Source organism: Pyxicephalus adspersus, chromosome 5 (genome assembly GCF_032062135.1).
Source record: "Pyxicephalus adspersus chromosome 5, UCB_Pads_2.0, whole genome shotgun sequence".
In the NCBI taxonomy this organism is placed as follows: Eukaryota; Metazoa; Chordata; class Amphibia; order Anura; family Pyxicephalidae; genus Pyxicephalus; species Pyxicephalus adspersus.
The window spans coordinates 91,408,994-91,433,204 of record NC_092862.1 but is presented as its reverse complement, the minus strand read 5'-3'; the positions used below and the strand labels follow the sequence as shown (position 1 = coordinate 91,433,204).

Here is a 24,211-nt window from a genome sequence, read left to right as displayed (position 1 = left end):
TCGTAATTCTCCTTACTCATTAAGGCTTCCAACTCCCCTATTTTGTTTGCTAGACTTCTAGCATTGGTGAACAGGCTCTTTAAACCATTGCTGCCTTTACCATCATTGTTTGTCAAATCCTTCTTTTGTTTTTCAGTACTGCACAATCCAATGTTTGTAATGTGGGAAGCTCCATACATTTGTCTATAACCCTCCCCCCAACTATCCCCAATCCACCCTCCACTAGTGTCTGATCCCTGACTAACCTTTCTGCCACCTTATTTAACTGTCCCATACCCCTCTGTCCTAGTTTAAATATCCCTCCACCATTCCCCTAAATCTTTCCCCTAGCACAGCAGACCCCCTTTCATTTAGGTGCAAAACATCTCTGGCATACAGTTTTGTACCCCAATGAAAAGTCAGCCCAGTGCTCTATGAACCCAAACCCTTCCCTTTTGCACTAGGACTTGAGCCATGTGTTTAGCTATCTAAGCTCCCTCTGCTTTTCCTGTGTTGGCACAGGCAATATTCCATTCATGGCACAGGCAATATTCCAGAGAATATAACCTTGGAGGTCCTTTCCTTCACCTTGAAACCTAGTTCTTTATACTGCTTTTTAAGGGTCTTCCATCTATCTTGTCATTGGTTCCAACATGGACCAAGACCGGTGGGTCCTGTCCAGCCCCTCCTAGTAATTTGTCCACTCGGTCCACCACATGCCGAACCCTGGCACCAGTGAGACGGCAAACCATTTGGTTGAAGGGATCGGGGCGACACTATTCTATCTGTCCTCTTGATCATAGATTCCCCAATGACTGCCAATTGTCTTTTTTCCTTCCTGGGTTTCCCTCTGCACCACTACTAGATGGGCTGCTCTCCCAGCTGTTAGGAGGACCAGTAACATCCAGAGTTGCCACCACTGGCTCTGCCACCTGCAGATATTCACATAACTTTGCAAACATGTTGGGGTACTCAAACACAGGTCTGACCTTCCTTTTCTGGGAGCCCCTACCATTCTCTCTAATTATAGTAACCTAACTCCTTACATGCTCATCCTGGTTAACCTCTTCACCCTCAACATCTAAGCCATTAACTTCCTGCTCTGTGAGCAGGAGACCCCTCTCAAGGTGATGGCTGATCTCAATGTTGCAATGTGCTTTTCCAACTCTCCGATGTGATATACCAGAAAGGCCGCTTGCTCATATCTGTCACAGCAGTATTCACCTGGGAGCTGTTGCTCTATTTGTGCATACATATGGCAGACTGTGAACTGAACCAAACTTTCCACCTTGCTACCACTCATCTTTTCAGTTACAATGTTTGTTTACAAAAGTTATAAAAGTTTGCTTACTTTGAAAACAAAAGAAGTTAAATCTTTAAACTTCTGTTTTTTCTAACTCCACTTGATTAAAAAGCCACTTGTTTCACCAGCCAAGTTTGAGCCAATAATCTTCAAATTAAAGGGACACAAGCAATATTACCTAGTGGATAGAATAAAGACAATTAAACTACATACAAGGTTGGTAAAAGTAAATTCAGCCTTTACAGGATGTGTTGGGCTTATAGTATCACTGCAGGTGTGTAACATGTGGCTTGTTCTTTTTTTCCTGTAAGACTAAATTTGCTTTCTCCTTTTTATAGTATGGTGTGTTGCTCTACCAGAACTACAGAATTCCTCAACAGAAAAGTCTGCAAGCAAGCTTCTCAGCACCTGTAGGTTTCTACAGTTTTAATAAATTATTTTAGATATAAATGTCTCCTATATTTGGAGCAATATCCTTTTCTAGGGTTTATTACATGGTTACTACCTGGTATTTTTCAAACCGAAATTTCCTCTTCCTTCAGAGGCTTATTTCACCCCTTGTGCCCAGGATTAAAATATTGTCCAAGGCAAACATTTGGTTTTGATGGGGACACAAATATTTCACAAAATGTAACATCTATTCTTCTTAAACATTATCACTAAAATGATTCTCTCTAATTACAGGGACATCACATATTTGAAGGATTTGTGGCACATAATACTGGTATATGGTCAGAAACTGTGGCTTTATATGACTGAGAATTAAACTGAACACTTGTTAAATACCCAGGAATATTTTATGTTGTAATATTAATTAACTTTACTGGCACATAGCACAAAACACGTTCCCCCTAACTAGGGGTACATTTAGAAGTAAGTATATGCATTGCATGAAATTTGGTTCTCAGGTTATATTACTGTGTTTCATTTTCTGACTTTGTGGCTCAGTAATGCCAAAACCCCAAATAGACATTGCTTTAAAAAGCCGCTGTCTCCTACTATAAAAAAAAAAAATACAAAAAGCCTTTATCGTACCAAATACAAAACATATTTTTCAGTATTAACATTCTCCAATAGGTCTCCAGTTGGTCCTCTTTATTGGGGAGAACCTACAACTGTGCTTTAGTAGAAGTTTTTGCATATCGGTGTTGAGGGTCTGGTTTTCATTGAGGCTTTCATGCTGCAAATTATTTGAAGGTATGTTAGTTAAAAAAACAAAGTTGTATTTCTAACAAAAGCTGATCAAAAATTTAAATGTTCAGTTTTTATTCCCACACCCCTCATTTCATTAGGCTTAGTCTACATGAATGTTTTCCCCAGCAGTTAACGTAAGGCTTTAAAAGCCCATGTTTGAAATTCCAATGGGCTAATCTACACCAGGATGTTTTCTTGAGGCATGTTTTGACCATGATCTATAACACTCCTTGCAACGTGTAAAAAAATTAAAACATGGGAATAACGAGGGTAAATGTGTCAGTTGATTTCAATGGGAGCGTTTTTGACGTTTTTCTCACGTTTATAAGTGCTTGAAACGTAAATGTGGGAAAACGTGGCATAGACCTTTTCCAGGGTTTTAAAAGGCAGGCTTAAAAGTAAAATAAATAAAAGTGCATAAACACATCTAGAAACATTTACGTTTTTAAAACTGTCCGTGTGGACCCAGCCTAAGTAAAGCTACGTACACACTTCCAATAATTATCGTTGGTAAACGAACGACGAACGATCCTGCACGATATCGGCGAACGATCGTAATGCACCGATCCTGTACATGCAGATAACGACACGATCGTTCGCAGATATTGTACACACAATAGATGCGATCGTTTGAGCGATACAGGAAGTGACGTGCACGACAGGAAGTGAACGAACGTTCGTTCATCACGCATGCTCAGACCATGGACGATCAATGAACGACCGTACACACGATAGATGGTAAACGATCGTCGTCCAATCCGATCCGCCGGTCCGGTCGTTCATTTCCAGCGACTATTCTCGTTCGTCGGCGTCGTTGGTTACTTTTTTTACGAACGATTTTTGACCAATCGATCGTTCGTCGTTCGTTCGTCGTTCATTTCCAACGATAAAAATTGGAAGTGTGTACGCAGCTTAAGCCATTCATGACCCCTAATTGCACTTGGAGCTTTAGACTATATATTTAGTATTTATTTTTTGTTACATCTACTGTAAGAGAAAACATGGGGTTTAAAGCAGAGAATGTGGTAGAAATATTTTTTGTGACCAGCATGATGTACACGAACTACACAGATCAATTTGATTTTCTTGTTTTTTTTATTAAAGCACACAAGTGCTTGCACAATAAAACTGGTTATTAAAAAAAATCAAATTACCTTTTCAAATGGCAAAATCTTGAATAATATTTATAAATGCAATTAGTAAGTTATATACTCAAAAGCTAGTCTGTATAACCAAAGATTTTTTTTTTTTGTTTCCATTTCAGAGAAGTGTGTCAGAAAATTGCTTAGTTGCCATGGATTTCTCTGGGCAGACAGGGAGGGTTATTGAAAATCCTTTGGAAGCACAAAGTGCTGCAGTCGAAGAAGGTCACGCATGGAGGGTAAATGTCGCCCTGCATCATTGTGCTATGAGACTAATATTTGAAGTGCAAGAGGGCAAGCCAACAATTAACAGCTCAAGTATATTGAGGACTTCAGCATGTTTTATTCCTCATTATTTTCAAGCCTTTTTGGTCTAAAATATGTTTGCTGGTTTTGGTCAATAGAATTTATTGGACTAATGCATTATAATTTTATCACGATTGCCGGTCAGAGGGGGGGGATTATCATGAAATCATTAACAATTGCTGCCTTAGAGTATTACTGCACCTTGGACAGGGAATAAAATCTCACTGTATTGTCAGGGGAAAAAAAGAACATCATTCAGAATATACCTTTTGGATTTACCATTTTTTATGTATTGGAAGTCTCTAGTGGTTTCACACACCCCCTCTGCTTAGGGTTAGGGTTTCTGTGCACAGGTGGTTCTGTTTGCAGCGTTTTAAATGTTATATAATGTCATCTTGCATCTGCGTAAACAGCCAAGAAAGAGCTAAGCATAACTTCAATATCTTTTTTTTTTTTTTTAGTGCCAAAATTCTGTCCTTTCAGTGATTATTATTTACAGTAGGTAGGTACCTTGGCTTATCCATTAGTTTAGGAGTAACAGAAAGTAACATTAAATTTTAGTTTCCCCTAAGGTTGCAAGTTGAAAAAAAGTTAAGTTCCTTTCTGCAATTCCTAAAAGTGGGACAGGTGATATACTGTCTGCAATAATCCCTCCTACCTGCCTGATTGCTCTGGTTTTCTGGCAAAAAAAGTTGAATTGCACATGTGCACCATTGCTGCCAAGATACCCAGCATTCCTGATTTCCTCTGCACACGTGGAGAAATAATGAATTCCTCAACAGCCATTTAGGATGGCCAAAGGTCATCTACCAAAAACAGTCTGTGCCCTGCAGGGCAACAAGGGTGAGCAGGCAACGCCTGTTTAGTTTAGCTTATTTTAATTTTTCTTCACCTGAACTTATAAAGCCTATAAGGGTTTAGATACACTTTAGGATTTGAGCACCCCTACAAAACCCAAATTTAAATTCTGATCTAAACCTAAAAAGCTTTTTTTTTTCCAACATGCTACACTTTTCTGCCATTCATAAAATGCCAGAATCGATGTAAATGTTTAAATAAAATTAATGGTAAAATAAAAAAAGTTAAAGCTTAATAGCAGTTGTGGCCAAAAGTGGATAAAACTGCAAGCTTAATTAAAAAAAAAGTTTTTTTTTAGGCATAATGGTGTTACACTATTCATCATGGTGAAACATTGTAACATAAGCATAATGGTCGTATGCTTTGATAGGCCTACAATGACTTAAATATATTAGTATCATTCACTAAACAGCAGCGATTTTAAAATCCATAAGCCAAAGACCTAACAATCAGGTATTTGTTACAATATGGAGTCAGCAAACTGGAAATCAATGTAACATGCATGCATGCAAAAAATTAGTTGTGACAAAGATTGAATAACAAATGCAGAATCCAAATGGAGATTGAATTTAGGGGGCAATAAATAGGCAATTGTAATTATATGGTGGCAAATCATGCAACATGCAGACATTTTATGACTATATAGCCAACTTCCCTCAATAAAATCCATTTCTTCATTATGTTTAGCTGTCATGTTATGCATGACAGCAGAGAGGACTTCTGGGGTTGGTACTGAAAAGCCACTGGTAATGTCTGACAGTTCTTTCAGTCCTACCACCGCACACCCACAAAGTATGCCAATTTAAATATGTATTTCTTATCTCCAAGTTTTACTAGTATAAATATGCTAGAACTTAGGTTTTTACTGCTCACCAAGGCTCAGAGAATTAACCTAAATGAGGTTCCTTTCACAATTGAAGTTGCAGTAGCTGTTATGTGCCTAGGAGTGACAAACTTCATTGCAGGACAGCACATTTCCAGGCTTTGACCTTTGTTAGGAGCAGAAGTATGGGGCTTCAGGAACTTCCCCAAATCCCCACTGAAACAGAACTGTGTATGGCCAACATGGTGCTTACAAGCTAGGAGGTGGGGGAAGTAACACACAATAGGAGGGGAGATATGTAGTGGCGGGAATTAGTGATGGTTTTTGGAAAAGGGTGTTCATGTCTGCAGAATCTTGATAGAAACCTATATATGCCCAACTCCAGGATCCAGAGAAAAGAAAAAACTTATAAAACATGGTTCAGTTGGAAAAAAGTCTCTGATTTGTTAAAGCAGTCTGATATTCCCTGGATTAACAGTCTCTGGGGTTATTCCTTTTAAACTTTAATGCCCAAATATATTCTGGTCATCTAGAAAAGCATCCATATTTTTCCTAAACAATCAATAGTAAAACTATTCAATTATATAATCAATATAATCGTAAAACTACTTCCTGAGGTAACCTATTCCACTTTTCCTAGACCTTACTGTCAAGAATCCCTTTACTTTGCCGAGATTAAAAAATCTTTTCCAGATGCAAATATTCACTTTAAAGGTCAATAATGGACTAATTGTGAAATTCTCTATATACACTATTTTTATAGGATGATCATATCCCCCCTTAAACACCTCTTGCTGATTAAATTCAAATTCAGCAAATTTCTCCTCATAGCTTAGCTTCTCCTTCGAAATGTATTTCCCCTAAATTATATGAAGCATGCTTTTTAGCCCCCAGGTGCATAACTTGACATTAGTATTGATGTCATTTTCTACTTGGCGGCCCAATCATATAATGCATCCAGGTCCTCTTATTAAAAAATATGTATAGACTTGTGAAGTTATTTGGAATTGGTTAAAGATCTAAGTTTGTGTTCTTATTGGGAAAGTGAAGATCAACACATTCTCAAGCTCTGTCTCTAGTTACAATTCACAAAGTATGCACATATAGGAAATGGAGTGCATAAGTAGAGACCTTTTTTTTTAGATGTTTACAAAGCTAAATACATCACTGGTGGAAAGCATATTGGTAAGTAAACACTTTTCTGCCATTTGTTTGGCACATAGGATGTCTTTATTTAGTATTAAAAATGATTTTAATGCAGTTTAACTTGGGAGGAGAATGATGGCTTGAACATTTGAGGCATAATATTTTAATTTTATAGCTGGTGTGAAATGTAAGGACTTTTATTGCTTCCAGGCTTTGTTTTTTTCCCTTACCAAAGGCACAGCTTCTAGGTTCTCATACAATGACATTGAACATATGCGAAAAGGGTCATATGCATCAATAGGTTCATTTTTGATAAACTGCTATTAACATGAGGCTTGATTTCCTTTCCTCCATGAGGCTTGATTTCATATGTGGCTTGCCCAAAGCTTTTCCCATTTGCAAAACTTGCTCCAACCTCCAAAATGAATATATAATACTTCTAACCTATTCTTCATGGTATAAAGTACAGAAAGCAGAGTTTATTACTCTTTATTGCCTTTCTCCTAAGTTTTTTTTTCAGTGTACATAATTTATTTTTTAACAAATGTTGAAATCTTTACACATTCCCTATAAAACATTGTTGCAGTGTAACAATTTTTACTGTGCAATTTTAGGCTCTTTTTTGCACTTTAGCATTGTGTGGCTTTTCTTTTGTAGAAACGCAGTTCAAGGATGAATGTTTTAGGAAGTCAAAGCCCACTTCATCCTTCTTCTACACTAAACACAGGTGAGTAACTAAACCTTAATTTTTAGACTTTGAAGAATAGTTTTATTGTCTTGCTTTTTATAGTGAAATATTTCTCAGTTATTCATAGGACACAACCTTGGTTCCACGGTAGAATATCTAGAGAAGAGTCCCAAACAATCGTTAAACAACAAGGGCTTGTTGATGGGTAAGAATAGCATATTGCCAAATTTTCCTGCTGGAAAAAAATTGCTCTTCCAAAATTAATTTTTTTAGGCCAGGTTAACTGCCTGATATTTGGTATTAAATAAATAAAACCTAGAATAGCAGGTAGTAAGGCAAATGGTTTTTAAAGGGTGTTTGCTTATCCACAGTTTACTAAAGGTAAACCGTGCTGTTTGCTGACAATTGCAATAATCTGAATTATTATATTCATTAAACATTGACCACCCATGGTATGCAGTGCCTCTGCTTTAGTTCCACTGCCTTAGAACAAATTTGTCCAGACTTTGCACATTCAAACATTTACATAATAACCTGTTTTAAAAAGCTATTCCCTAATTGATTTGTATTGCTGTTTTTCTTAGGTTACTATCTAATAGAAAGTAACTATTAGTTGTAGTACTCATAGTTCCACAGTCTTCCCACTTAACATTTTAATTTGTCCATCTGTCCCCAAAGCTGCTTTCCTTGGCAATCTTGGACGGCTTTGTTAACAATTCCAATCACGGACTTCCTTACAATGCAGAACCAACCACTACTTTTACTGAAACTTTGGTAGCCAGTACATTTTGCCTGTCTTCGTGGCAGTGCAGTATCTATAGGGTAATTGGTATAGAATGCAATAAAACCTAGACAGGGTCCTATTCTAGCTGAATACAAATCCTATGAAGTTTTGTATACATACAATTTAACTGCATTGTTTTTTATATGGCTTATTTTTCTTCAAAACCATTATTGTACCTGATTTCTTCTTTGCAGCCTTTTTCTTCTGCGAGATAGTCAGAGTAATCCAAAGGCATTTGTGCTTACCCTGTGTCATCACCAGAAAATAAAGCACTTCCAGATTTTGCCTGTGAGTATTGGATATCAAATGATATTTTCCCTCACTAATGTATTTTATGTAGGATATTTCTAGTAAAGGACTACTGAAAAATTAACATGTTATGTGACCACCTCTATCACCTGTGATTCTGAATACTCCCTAATATACTTCTAACTTCATTGTTGTATGTCCCAAAGTCCTCCGAGGAAGCCTCTATGGGGGAAACATGTCAGAACATGACCTCCTTTTTTTCTCCTTTCCCTTTTCCCCTTTCTCTTTTCTTTTCTCCCAACTCCTATACGCCTAATTCTGCGTCTAAACGTAGGAGTCAATGTCTAGCCTTTTGCACCCTTCTATGGCAGTTAGCCTAAGGATTCAGTGAGTCCGTAATTTTTACACTTGCTATGTGATTCAACATTGTATAACCTTGTCTAAATTCATGTTTAATACACTGCTGCATCATAAATACCCTACTTTCTCAGTCTTTTCATTTGTAAGGACATATTTTAAGGGTATGCAGCACATCAGATGTTAATAGGAGGTGAATTAGTACACTCTCTACCCTAGTTTTAAAAACATTTCAAAGTTTAGTCAATCTGTATGGGTTTTTTCCTTTTCCTGCAAAAATGAACTCCTACATGTTTCACCAAACCAGAATCATGCAAAAATTTGAAATAGGGGAAAATTTGAGATAGGGGAAAATAAGTTTCAATAAACCGCTATGGGTTTTAAGATAAGAAATAAGCCATTGACATACTGATATTTTGAAAAGAAATAGAATACATGTACATTTTTTTTTTTATTATAATTTTTACATTGTTTGTTTCCAGTGTGAAGATGATGGTCAATTGTTCTTTAGTCTTGATGATGGCAATACCAAATTCACAGATTTAATTCAGCTTGTTGAGTTTTATCAGCTAAACAAAGGAGTCCTCCCTTGCAAGCTCAAGCACCACTGCATCATAGTGGCCTTATGACCTCCAGGAAAAAGACTTCTTGGATCAGTAAAACCTAGCATGAGCCTGTGTATGGGAAAGGGGGGTGGAGAAGTATAAATATGTATTTGAACGTGCACCTTCTGACTCTGGATTATTCAACTGGTGCCGGTTTATCACAATTGACTGATTTCTTGCATATCAGCCAAGCACCACCATATTCTTGCATCCCACAATTAAATGGGGTGATAAGCAGACTAAGAAATTAAAATACAACAGCTGAAAGTAATTTTAAGTTGGGCTGCTCACAAGAAGAAAAAGTCTTGAACAATTTTCTTGCAAATGATTGGTTACAAGTGAAGATAATTTAGCAAGGAAAGACTGGAAAAAAGGACTATTGCCCTGGAATAATCTTGACAATTGAGACTGGTGCATTTCCTTTTCTTTTTTTTTTTATTGAAATACATTTTTGCACTGCGTTTTTGTTTTTGTGTTTTGATTGCAGCCTTTTAAAAGGAGCTATTGTGGCATTTTGCCCAGCAGCTAGTTAACTTGTATGCTACGACCTAAAATGATCATGGAGAAGAGAAAAAACAATCAAGAACTTTCCAACAAGACTTGTGTTCCTGTCACTTGCATGCATTTTTTTTTTTTTTTTTGCCCAGAAATCAAAGCAAATTGGTTTCCCATTCTTTCTATTCATCAAAAGCAAAATGGCTGTTAAATGTCTGTCCTAATGAGTTTGAGTCTGTAATTGATACCTATGCATAAATGTCTGCAGTTTGTCTAGTCACTTAACTTGTTTATCAGGAAGTCTTTGTTATCATACAGCAGATGGCAAGATGGTCATTCAAAATATGCCAAGTATTGTGAAAAAGGTCTACCTAAAATAACTCATTTTTTTTAATCTTTTTGTAGCATTTCAGGCTTCCTAATGGGGATTACAACAATGCTCTTTTGAATATTTCATTTTGGGATTTAATTGTAAAATATAACAAGTTAATAAAATATAAAGTGTAATTATTCTTACAGTAAATTATCAAGGAGCACCGAAGAATCAAACTCAAGTCTAAATTTACTTGGCAATGACCACAACAGTTTCTTTGAAACATCTGTACCACACAACGACAGTATAGAAACACTGAATTTTAGATTATAGAGCACATTGTCATTACTTTATTCCATGTACTTTCCTCATATATAAATTGGAAAACTTGGTTTATGTATGGTTTTTTTCTTTTGTAGTGTACAGTATTTTTTTTTTTTTGAAAGGAATTCCATATTGCACACTGGCAACTTTCTTAATTTTGATCACCATGATGACAACCATGCACTTGGTAATTTATAAAGGAAAAGACTATATGTTGACTTGGAACAACTGAGTTTTTACATTAGACCTATTTTATTAAGCAATGCCTCATTAAGCCTGATATTTCTCTTCTGTATTGATAAATTTTATAACCTGTTGGCTTGTAAGTTTTGTTTTTGAGGTGTTCCAAAAGCTCCCAAAATTAGATATATTACTAAAACATAAACTAGCTTTTTTTTTTTTCACAAGCCCCCCTCCCCATATGTTGAGTGTATTGGGCAAATATTTAAACTGACAATTTCTACTTGATTTTGGTACATGTAAATCACTAAAAATTACAAACAAAAAATAGGGATAACCTATACTTGGGAGCTTTTGGTGAAACTCATATTTAGGAGTGTTTTAAATTTAGTGATATGCATTTTCTCAAGAAAAGGATGTCACTCAAGTGTTGGCCCTTTTTTCTTGATTACATTCTGAACATATTGCACTGTGATGGCCAAATAAATGCACGGTAAAAAAAACCCCTAAAATTAAATAACATAAATACCTGCTGATGACTTTAGCGTGTCAGCCTTCTCGTTTCTTTTATATTTGGACAGAATTTTGGACTGTTGCTCATGATGTATGTATATTAATTAAAGATACAAATATTGGGTTAAAAATCAAGAACTTTTTCTTGACTAATAAGCCCTTATCTCTACTTGATTTATATGCTGACTGTGACTGTTAAAAATATGTGGACTGTTACCTCTTGCATTTGTATCTAGTGCCTAGCAATTCATAATTTACAGTTTCTAGTTTTTAACTTTAATAATTTGTACTCTCTCATTACTACCTATTGACCAGGGCAGTACTGTGAAATATGCTGGTGTTGCCAAATGTAATTTTTTTTTTCTCTCAAGTTTCTATCGTTTTTAAGAATTCAATACAATTGGGTGGTTTTACCCGCCTATATAGTGCTTCAAACAAAGAACTGTAATCATTTTATTCAGATGTGAAATGGCAAATTTAGCATTTCTTAATATGTGTGTGAATTTTATTTTGTCTCATAGTATATTTAAAATTAAAATTCAAAGCTTGAATCGTTAACTTGTTGTATTAGACTATCACAATGGAGGTAACTTATTAAAAACTGCACAAATAAAATTTTCTTTGAATATAGCAGCCAAATTGATTTAGTCTGTGTGTGCTCTAGAACAGATTTTTTTTTATTTTTTTTTTTATTTCTGCACACTACATTGTGCCTGTAAACATATGAACAACTTCTATTAGTAGAAGTTATTGAAATTTTTCAGTGAGTGCATAGCCAAATTCTTCTTAATGGTGCGTAATGCGTTATTACCACGTGGTCTGAATGTGACTTGAAGAAGCGGTGGGAATTGCTAATATACGAGATCCTACGGCTGTCAGGATATCCTTAATTTTTGTATGGTTTGTGCAAAATCTGGTTTTCTGAATATTAAGTATATTGTATCAGATTTTAAGACCACAAAGCACCTATTCTTATAACCTGTTATACCACCACCACGTGGCATTCACTGTAGGATTCATTGTAAATATAACATGGGCACAGTGTGTTTTACTATAATCAAGACTAGTGTTTTTTTTTTTTTTTTTTTTTTTATATTTAGTTTTTGTTTTCTATGGTCTTTACTTTGCATGAAGACCAATTTTGAAAAAAAAATTGCCCATCTTTTGTTCTGGGACAGAATAAATTATTACAAATACTGCAATTGCATAGCCCAGTAGCTTCACTTTCAAATCTCATTGTGCTGCATCTTGTCCATGTATTGAGACATGTACAGTCTGTACATGTTAGTATGTCCATGCATGAAAAAACTTGTACAGGGATTCTATATGCAGTATATACCTTGGTGAGAAGCAGGAAGTGTCATCAGTACAATGAAATGTTACACATAGTACACTTGTGCGTTATAGTGAAAGTAGTGTCCTCACTACCTGGCAAATTGAATTATTGCCTTAAAACAAAACAAGTGATTATGTAGACTGCCATTGCTAAATTCATAAGGCTTTTTAATTGCCAGAATATAAAGTGATTTTTTTTCGTATCGGATTTTGTTTCAAACCTGAAATGAGGAGCAGAAGGTCAGAAATGGCAGCTTACACCTTCTATATGTTGTCATTTAACTGCTGGATTACATTTTACCTATTAAAAGAAGAAAAAAAAAACCCAACCCACTGAAAACAGAATAAAGAAAGTTCTAAATCTTTTACTGTACTTTCATTTCCACATGCTCTCTGTACAGGGTCAAAACAAACAAAGCTCTATATGAGAAAGTTGTATGTTTAAAAAAAAAAAAAAAAAAAAAAAACCCTGTATCTAATCTCATCAAGCCAATTTTTTTAAAAATTGGGTTCTTTACATGAAGGAAACTTTAACTTAATAATATATATAATTCATGTTGGCAATGGCTAAATGTGTTCAACACAGTCCAGTCTTGCGCCTGTTTTGATTAGTCACTTTCTTCAGCCAGTACAAGCTCCTCACCTAGCAGTAGGCTTCCAAGGACCACTGTGCTCTTTGGAGACTTGATCTGAACAAGAGCTCTGCAATTGGTGTTTGCTAATGCTATATACCTGTTTTGGCTCCACCTTGGTTTTCTCATTGCTGCCTTTAAAACAGGAAAGGCAAATTCATAGTTGGGCATTTAAATGCCTCTCTACTAGGTATGAAGGAGAAAGTGGGTACTACTGATGATTGCATTGAATTAGGGTTAACCATGTTAGTTTTGCTTTGTTTGAAAGAAACCTTTTGAAACGAGCATTACATATTTTTGGGATGCCTGTTACTAAAGTTAGATTAGCAGATTAATTTATGGAGCATGTGAACATTTGTATTTTATATTTATATTGCATTGTATCTAAAGCTGAAAGGCAGACCTTCAAATCTTAAAAATATTTGGCTTAAAGACTTTGGCAGGTCACTTTTTGTAAAATGCAGTATTGGACTGTGAAAACAGTACTAAATTTCTGTTCTTTTCTCAACTGCTAACCAAATGTTGCTATCTCTGTCCCCACTTTCTCTTTGATAAGCAGTCATTGGGTCATAAAATGAGAACAATCCACCTAGGTGCAGAGTACACACTGAAATAGGGCAAGTTCTAACCCTCCTGCACTCTCACCTTAGATTTTCTGCTAAAGTGGGTCTTTAGGATGACTTTGCTTCTAATATCCTTATACTGCAGTATTGCAGCTAAAACGTATTGCCCTATTTGGCCTTTTACACCTGTGGAAATACATAAATTAATGCAATAGTGTATGTAGCAATGAATGAATACTACATTGACATTAGTTAATATGACCAAACTGCGTTTAGGATTTTGGGGAACTTTTTAAATTCAACACATCCTTTACCCATTTTAACACCATCTCATATTTGTACAAGTGGTTTTATGGAAATTTGTTCAGGGGGTAGAAATCTACAATCGTGAAACTTCCATCCCCTCCACCTACTTTATAAATTGAGACAAATTAGAGGGTATCAGAAATTACATTTGCTATAGAGTTGCTGAGTTGTATATTCACTATTATTGGACAGGGGTGATGATTTTTTGCATTTGCTGTAACCCCTTTGGAAAAATGTCTGGCCATATCTGCCCAAGTGACCACTGTAAGCAGGGGGAAATCTCAGTATTGGCGTTCTTTAAACAGTAAATCTACACAGTAAAACAGTAAATTAAACAGAATCTGCACCGATGTAACCAATTGCAGTTGGTACAGATAAGTGATTTAAAGTCTGGTATATGCATCAGCAAGGGCTTTAATGCATTATTGTAATATTTAAATGCTCTTCAGTCACCTGCAAAACAAAAAGCAAATTCAGAGCAAAAAAATCCATCCTAAGCACAATGTAATATATTGAAATTAACCTGATGAGGTGTCTGAAAGCTTAAAGTAGTTTTTAGGTTTATTGAAGTTACTCCTAGATCTGTGATTAACACTGTGTCTAAAACATTCACTAAGGTGAATGGTCATGTTTTGTACATAACTGAAATTGCCAGGCATTTTTATTTGAAGGTATTGAATTCCAGTAAATTTAAAGTGAATTAATTTCTTGCCTTTGTCTCACTGCTTAGTCCTGACACCTTATTAGTTGACAAGTAAACGCCTCTAATAGCAATTTGCATGCCTTTTGTCCCATCTAGTTCCATTTGGAACTGGTGGGGAAAAAGTGGTGCTTGCACACAGCAGCGATTGGTTAATTTATTGCATATGTTCTAACAAGAATTCTGATTTAGTGGTATTAAGTTGATTAAAAAATGCATTGGCTATATTATAAAACCATGTTGATCGTCTTGTGTAAGGTTCTCTGTGTAATCTATTTTGAAATCTGCTGACATGCACACCAGGTATAGAAGTAATTGTTGGAATTGGCAATCACGTTCACAACGCCCATTAACTAATTTAAAATGAATGTTGTGTCATACACCTTAATGTATTATTGGGCCTACTGACTTAATATGAAAGAAAAGTATCCTGTTTAAGTCCTTAGACCTAAGGTACAGTCCTTTACATATACATATATACATCTCAGATGTAACTTATGACATAACATGTTTAACATGTAGTAGCAAATAAAATATACCATACAGAACTTGAATAAAGGTGATATCAGGAATGGAAAACTTGTTTTGTATGTTTAAGCAGCAAGTGTAGTTAACTATCTGACCAAACCTACGGATTTAAATTTTAGCACCTGTGAATGATTAACCTTTACATTAGACATTTGGGTACAGTTAAATCAGCCAGTTGCAATAAGGTAAGGGTACTGATACATTCCAGAAATGTAGAAGCTATTAAAAGTTGATTTGAAATCAGTTCATGGTGTAGCCAAATACACAATGGGTTTTTCACTGTAAAATATGGAGAATTTGCTTTAGCTACCACCCTAGATGTTCATCTCATGAAAGATACATCTGAGGCTGTGCCTCCTGTGGGACATAATCTAGCCATGTGTGCTTAGCAAAATGAGAGGCGATCATGTGCCCATAATTTATTACAGCGAGGAAAAAATGATGATTGCACTTCAGATTGTTCCTGTATGATCCGTAGGGTTCCATTAAATGTGCTTGTAAAAACTATGGGGGCTGTGTTTTAGTCTGGTGATAGATGTTTCTGCTATTAGAAAGCATTTTTTACTAGCTCTTCCTGCATATACTCACCACTAGTGTTGGTCGAATAGCTCACTATTCGTTTCGACAGCTATTCGGCCGAATATAGCAAAAATTCGAATCCCATTAAAGTCAATGGGAGAAAAATTCGGGTTTGTCTCAGCACTGTGTAGAGCTTCTACAGCCTGCAAACAGATGTAAAAAGATACATTATAAAAGGATACATAAAAAGATACAATATAAAAAGATACATAACACTATTACATACCCCTGTACTTCACATGAATATTAAAGTGCACCTGTCAAATCAATTTTAGGCTAAAGCTAGGTACACACTTCCAATAATTATTGTTAGAAAATGAATGATTATGACCGATCAACGATTATGCACAATTATACTTGAACAATCATATTGTGCACAATTCTGTACATGCTGTAACAATATGATTGTTCATATATAATCCACCAACAGTGTCCACACGCTAGATACAATCCTTTGAACGATGCAGGGAGGGACATGTAAAGGAGAAAGTGTACCGCAGAAACATGCACGATCACTGAACGACCGTACACAATAGATAGTGAAAGATCGTCGGCCAATCAGATCCACCGTGGCGGTCGTTCATTTCCAACGACAATCCTCGTTCGTCGGTGTCCTTGGTCCCTTTTTTTGGCCAATCGGTTGTTCATCAGTCGTTTCTAACGATAATTATTGGACGTGTGTATGCAGCTTTAGTCTACACGGACTGCATTCCCATGGGCTAATCTACACCAGGACGTTTCCTTCAGGCACATTTTTGAGCGTTATCTTAAACGTTGCTTGCAACATTTAAAAAATTAAAACGCTGGATAAATGCGGGAAAACGCTTCCATTGAACTCAATGGAGGCTTTTTCAAGCGTTTTTAAGCTTTTATGAAAGCTTTCATTGAAAACAATGGGGGCTTTTAAAAACATTTTTAGCAGGACTTTGGAATCTGGAAGCCCCCTTTAATAAGGAGACTCCCAGATCCCCACCGCCCCACCCTGGGGAATGAGTACAGGGGTACATAAATTCCCTTACTCATTCCCTGAAAGGGTTAAAATATAAGTAAAAAATAGGACAAGGCTTTAATTTAAAATTATTTTATTAATGTGTGTGTTAGTTTTTTTTTTTTTATATACAGGTGAAGAGCTGTCAGCATAAAGCTCCGCTGATTGCTCTGCTCCCTGAGGAAAGGGAAAGCCTGATCTGGATTTCCCTTTCCTCAGCAACTCAGGGAGCAGAGCAATCAGCAGAGCTTTATGCTGACAGCTCTGCTCCCCTGATCCTGGAGGCAATACGAGGGCAGTAGAGGTTGAATGGAAATACTATGTCCATTCATACCCCTCCTATTGCCTGCGGTTACAGCTAATTGAAGGCACCTGCTTTCAATTAACTGTGACCGCACAGTTCCCACTGTCCAGGAATCCCACAATGACATTATGATTCATAATGTCATTGTAGGATAACCTGTAAAAAATAAAAAAAAAAGTTTAAAATAAACAGATACGAACGAAATAAATAATTTAAGAAAAAAAAAATTATTTTTTTTTTCTCCCGAATTTTTGCTGTCGAATGCAGCAAAATTCGGTTCGGGTATACCCGAATTCGAACAGCCATATTCGGGTCGAATATAGGGACAACCCGAATTCGAACATCAACACTACTCACCACCTCCTGAACTGCTAGTGCTCTCCCTAACTAAACAGGGCTCTGGTGGAAGACATTATTTTTTTAACAACTAATCACAGGGCTAAATGCCACCATGTTAGAGGATAATATAGCATTCCTGTGGCTATTCTTCAACTGAGAAAATACTGGAGTTTTAGTCAGGTAATACCCTGCAGCAGAAACATAAGTTTGTCAGGCAGTTATATAAAAAGCCTAAAAATGAATCTGATATATTTTTAAATACCTTTTATATTTTTTTTTTTGGATCACAAGAAAAAGGCAAAAACCATAAAATAAGTGATGATAAACCATATTAAATAAATCGTTGCACCTAATAAGTGTATTGACTTGCAACAGCCATCTAAATCTTTTTTTTCCTGGACTGTTAGTTCCTATTTTAGGAATATTAAAGTTTTTGTTTTGTTTATCATCCTACTGATGCTATAAAAATCTCACCAGTGTTTGGTTGTGCAAGTATTTTGGAAGGTTTTGATGGAATGCTGTTTTCATGAACCAATGTTTTCCAACATGCATATAACAGTATGTGCCTTATTCTCATATTTAAACACATATAATTTTTTAACCTAAAGTATACAGTTAGGTCCATAAATATTTGGACAGAACCTTTTTCCTAATTTTGGTTCTGTACATTACCACAATTTTAAATGAATCTACTCAGATGCAGTGGAACTGTAGACTTTCAGCTTTAATTCAGTGGGTTGAACAAAAAGATTGCATAAAAATGTGTGGAACTAAAGCCTTCTGTCAACAGACAACATGCAGTAAAAGGAGCTCTCCATGCAGGTGAAACAAGCCATCCATAAGCTGCAAAAACAGAAAAAAACCATCTGAGAAATTGCTGCAATATTAGGAGTGGCAAAATCTACAGATTGGTACATCATGAGAAACAAAAAGCACTGGTGAACTCAGCAACGCCAAAAGACCCAGACATCCACGGAAGACAACAGTGGTGGATGATTGCAGAATTATTTCCATGGTGAAGAGAAACCCCTTCACAACAGCCAACCAAGTGAACAACACTCTCCCAGCATCTGGTGATGTCCATGAGTTCAAGAATACAGGCTGTCATTGCCAGCAAAGGGTTTTCAACCAAGTATTAGAAATTAACAATTAATTTCCAGCTTTTAAATTTGTCCAAGTAGTTTTGAGCCCCTGAAATGAAGTGATTGTGTTAAAAAAAAAAATAAAAAAAGTCTTTAGTTCCTCACATTTTTATGCAATCATTTTGTTCAACCCACTGAATTAAAGCTGGAAGTCTGCAGTTCAACTGCATCTGAGTTGTTTCATTCAAAATGAATTGTGGTAATGCACAGAACCAAAATTAGAAAAAAAGTTCTGTCCAAATATTTATGGACCGAACTGTATTAAAATCCTGTAAGCTTTAAAACTGTAGGCTTTATAAAGTGTAAAGATATATAATATACAATCTTTCGCTGCTCTGTTCTGGAGACTTGGATTCAAGTTCTGTCTAGAGTACAAGGGGATGTGGGAGATGTCTTTCGAGTAAGTCTTCCAGATTGATTGGCATTTCCACTTCTATTCCTTTTCCAGTGGCAAAATCAATATTTTTATTTTATATTTCCCTTAATTTCTGTCTTTTGACAATAGGTGCATTTCCCCAGTGGGGACACAGCAGTAAAAACCTGACAAGTTCAAACCATGCTATCCAAAATGGGGAACAAATTGGTTTTAGAAACCTAATGGTTTTAGGCATGTATACATTTAATAAACCCTGTTTATTATGGTTATAAAATTTTCCCCAAAAAGCATTTCCAAATTGCTTTTGAAAAGTGTGGATAGCATATGGCCAGGTATAGCAACACAATATGTATAGCTTTGTTATATTTCATGGACTAGTGGGTAATTTGTAGTGTTCTGCCAGAAGTTGGAATTGGGGTTGGTGAAGCTGATCAAGACTGCTTACAAGCAGGCCATTTTCTGTATTTAACAAACACATTGCAGTCCGGTAATTTTGCCTCTTCATTGTCTTTGTCCTTTTCCTTATTTTTCTAAAATTTCTCTTTTTAGACTCTTACTGTCTTCTGATTTTTCTTTTTGTTTCTTGATATATTCAACACATGAAAGATGAAAAACTCTAACAGACTTAATGGGTGTTTTATCAAGTTAGCAAATAGATTAAAACTTACTGGTCACTATGGATAAACAGCTCTGGTTTTGCTTATAGTTATATTGTAAAATATTAGGCCCAGAGTTTCAAATATTGGAAGTTTATGCATAGGCTACAAATGACCATAATTAACCTTGAATGTAGACTATTTTAGTAGGTGAAACCTATATAGTTCATATTTTTGGAATGTGTTTTTGTTTTTTGTTTTTTTTGTTTTTTTTTTTTTACTGATCGTGTAGCAAAGTAAATTGTATGTCTTTTAAGTGATTTACATTTATAAAACTGATATATATCATAGTAAAATGAAGGCTTCCACGTTCAGCTTGCAAAGCTGTGCCCCACCATAATGTCAAATATACACCAAAATGTAAATTTATTTTTTTTTTTTTTATAAAGATCACTGTGCTTGTCTTCAAATTGCTACAGCAATTCTTGTAGCTGATTGCTGCATGTTGTATGCTGGTACCTATCCACTGTTCCAAGTATTAAGTTGAAAGTATCCAATTTATGTGTTGATCTGTTTTTGAGGCCTCTGGAGGCTTTTTACAGCAGGTAGATTGTGCAATGTAACTTGCCCATTGTTCTAAATATGATTAGACTGGCTTCACTGTACATAACATGTTACTTTAGTGCAGTAAATCGAGGTAATTTACTTTGATTGTTTTATGCATTTTTTAAACTTGTTTAAAAATTCTTCCTCGGAAGGTATTGTGCAATATTTTTTTAAAACTATTAAATGTTTTTTAGTTTTTTTTTTATATTCATTTGTGTGTTTTTTTTTTTTTTTTTTTTTTTTTTTTTTTTTTTTTTTTTTTTATTTTGCTGCAACCCCACACCAGCCAGGAAGAGAATGCAAGGGGCTGAAGGACCATTGTCTATTTTTGTATCAAATGAATGTGTATATAAAGGAATGCTCAGGATTGATTCAAATCAATTTGTTCTGTGTTTCTTAATGTTGTGTAGTATTCCTTATAAGTATAATTTGCTTGACATTTTTGAAGTGTACCCACTCAATTCTACTTTTTGATTTATCTTAATGCACTAAAGACCCAGGGGTTTGAAGAACTCATACGCCTTTTTTTTTTCAGGAGGTAATATTTGCTTGACTTGTTTTAAAGTGGACATGTCATCTACATACATTGGAAAAAATACATTTTGTGGTCTGATTTATTTAATTTAAATCGCTAGAGTGTAATAGATTGTCACTTACTAGAAAACCACTCTGGGTATCCTAGACTACCAAATGAATGCTTTCTCTGTGTGACAATTTATCTTTTAAATTAACTTGTAAAGGTTATAATGTAATTTCCTACCCATTGCACGCTTTGTGATGGACTGAGCCTTTTACTTTTGGGCATTTTAGGTAAAAATGGTAGACAACTGTTTAACTGTGATATAGTTTTGTCCTCCGTCACATGAAAATAGAACCCAATAATTGTCAGGATTGAGCTTTTTGAATTTTGCCTGCTCCTGCAATTGTTTGGTAATGTAACGACCGTCTTGGTAAGAATGTTCTAATGCAAGGTTTCATTGACTAAAATATGGAATAAGTTATCAGGGAATGCTAAGGTGTTAGGGTAAATCATGTAATAAGTATACAGCTTAATACTGTAAACTGCTTGCTTGTGAACCTAAATGTAACCTTTCAGGTATTTTTGTACAAATAAGGGACTGATACTTTCTTGTAACATAGAAACAAATAAAAAAATCATTACATTTTATACTTGTAATTGTCTGTTTCATCTTGCACAAGCTGTAGGATTCCACACATTGTATTAATTTTCAGTCCTTCTAAAATGGCAAATCTGGACAGGGCTGCCATTCAATATAACCTCTGGGTAAAATTGCCCCTGCCACCTTCTGCTCCCCCCATCCTGCCTACACCTGGCCTTGGTCCAGCAATCATACTAGATATCCAAAAAAAAATGGTTATGCAGTAGACCAAAAGTGAAGAAAATCTAAACTTACATGTAAATTCTCCCAAACCCAGTTTTACCCCTACTTTTTTTTTCCCCCCCTCACCTTCAAACATAAAATTACTCTCCACCTTGAAACTCTCCCTAGACCCTTACCTTCTGCCATATGCCAAACTATTTATGCACTTTGTCTACAGAAGATTTGAACTCCAGCTACTTCTTGACCCGCTTCAGATCTGCTCGCTCAACTGAAACTGCTCTTTACATAGGTGATCAATGACCTTCCCAGAGGGAAAGTAACAACTGTTATTTGGCCCAACCCACAGGCATGCTGCTTTTGGTGTGACTTTTGATTTCGTACTCTTCACTCCCCCAAATCCAGAGCTCTGGGTCCTGCGTCTTCTTTTTGCTCAGCTTATACAAAATATGCCCCTTCATGACCCCAGCAACCACCAAACCCTTGATACATGCTAATATTTCTCTCCTGGACTACTGCAACATACTCTTCTCTGCTAGTCCCCTAACCACACTCACCTATTCAATCTATCATAAATACTGCAATTAGACCACTATTATTCCCTCTTCTTTTCTGCTTCTCTTGCTTCAATTGTACTCAAGAAGCATTGTGGAAAAATGTAAATTCAAGATACACTGCTTTGCTTTTTCACACTACAGCTCCTGTGCCACCTACATTTCTGACCTGATATACAAATGCACCCCTACCCACACTCTTCATTAATGACTTTTCACTCATAACTTATTCCCATGCATGAATGAAAGACTTTTCTAGAGCTGCCTGCATTCCCTGGAACATACCGCCTCCTAATGTATACTTACCACTTTATGATTGCAAGTTCAATTGGACAGGGTCTTCTATTTCTGTGTCATTGTTTTGCACTTGTTTTGCAGGTTTGTCATCTACAACCCCTATTTATATCACAGTGAAGAGTAATATGTTACTGCATTATCAAATATAAAATACAAAATAGGACGATAGAGCATCTGGCCCCCACTATTTCCTACTCAATAATTTTGTGGTATGATCCCCTAAGGCAGAAGTCGGCAAACTTTTATGGCTGCTAGGCCATTTTAGGGGTGGGCGGGAGCACACTGGGCTGGATTCTGAGTCCCACCCTAATGGCTCCACCCACCACCAAGGAACACCCCCTGAAGTGAAATCCCTCTCCTCTGTATGCATTGCGGAGGAGAGGGATTTCCCTTCAGGGGAGCGTTCCCTATTTACCGCAGCGGCGGAAGTATCCATGCCGGCTGCGATAAATAGGGGAGCCACAGCAAGGAGGCGGCTCCGGTAGTTCCTAACACCCCCTGGCCGATCTGCTGGCAACCCGCAGCTCCGGAGGCCAGAACGAACTACCGGCTAGGCCGTATCTGACCTAAAGGCCAGAGTTTGCCTAGCCCTGCCCTAAGGCTTCAATTCTAACCTTTTGCTTGTGAGATGCAGTCTGGGGATTTGTGCACTACTGACATAACACTTTACAAGTTGAATGATATGATGCTGATATACAAACTATAGCATACACCTTAACATGAAAGTGTTATCTGAGATATATATCTATACACCCTTTGAAGTGATTACATTTTAAAAAACATGGGACCCTAAAAAGTGTGGTCGCAATCCACGGGCACCAGACATTTGGGGCGTAATACAAAAATGATTTTAAAAAAAAGGGATGTACTAAGGGGGAGGGCATTTAAAAGTAGAAGCAAGTATATAAGGGCACTAGAAAGCTGAAACAATTACTGGGTTTACCATACACCTATGACAAAGAACTGGGAGCACTATGATTGTTGTGTTGCCCCAATTTTTGAATACCTGACTACAGCTTCCCACCCACCCAGTTGAAGAAACATTTTTGGGTAGAACACTGCAGCTAGGAAAGTTACCACTAGTGGCTTCTGGCAGAACTCCTAGAATGAGCATCCGGAACACTTAAGGTGGGAATAGATGGAGTTGGCTGAGTGTTTTGTTGTGTTGGATTTGCATCTGGTAGTAGAAATATGCATGAACCAGATCTTCCCCTATTGCATGTCAGCTGTATTGCCCTCACTGCTGCTCCTATATTGATGGTGTTCTGTCAGATTTTTTTTAACCCATCATATTTTCCTCCCTAGAAGTTAAGAAAATGAGACCGTAACCAATAGCAACTAATAAGGCTTTGTTCATGGTTGACTGACTCCAGATATTTTTGATTGCAATGGGTTACTGCACTGTCCAGAAAACAAAAAACCTGAGTCTTGTTATAGCAGCCAAGAAATCACAGACTGGAGACAAAAGACTGGATTTGACAATTGTATTGACTGAGCCCTACTATACCTTCATATGAAGGGGGGAAAAAGAGACTTGGTAAATTTTAACAGCATAGCATCATATATATTCAACACATTAAACAGTAAAACATTTGAAAATTAATTAGGTAAGCGGTAAAGTTTATACTTATAGCTTTTCCTGGAGTGTTCAGTGTTAGGGCAATCCCACCGTATGCTCCAACAATAGTCGGCCATCATATGTACATCCCATCAACCCTGATACCATCCTTCCATGACCTTCAAATCTTGGTGGAATCGTTCACCTTG

The 24,211-nt window shown here is 36.4% G+C and overlaps 1 protein-coding gene across 5 annotated transcripts in view; it reads left to right on the top strand.

Annotated features, from left to right (window-relative positions):
- GRB10 (growth factor receptor bound protein 10) overlaps positions 1–11,889 on the top strand; it is a 97,840-nt gene extending 85,951 nt beyond the window's left edge. For 4 of the 5 annotated variants that reach the window (XM_072412116.1, XM_072412118.1, XM_072412117.1 and 1 more), the window contains 6 exons: positions 1,621–1,692; positions 3,741–3,857; positions 7,409–7,478; positions 7,557–7,644; positions 8,418–8,511; positions 9,312–11,889. In XM_072412116.1, coding sequence (XP_072268217.1) covers positions 1,621–1,692; positions 3,741–3,857; positions 7,409–7,478; positions 7,557–7,644; positions 8,418–8,511; positions 9,312–9,458 — 588 coding nt within the window. In that variant the 3' untranslated portion in view covers positions 9,459–11,889. The remainder of the gene's footprint in view (positions 1–1,620; positions 1,693–3,740; positions 3,858–7,408; positions 7,479–7,556; positions 7,645–8,417; positions 8,512–9,311) is intronic. The other variant, XM_072412120.1, reaches the window with a different exon arrangement.
- Positions 11,890–24,211: the final 12,322 nt, after the last annotated feature.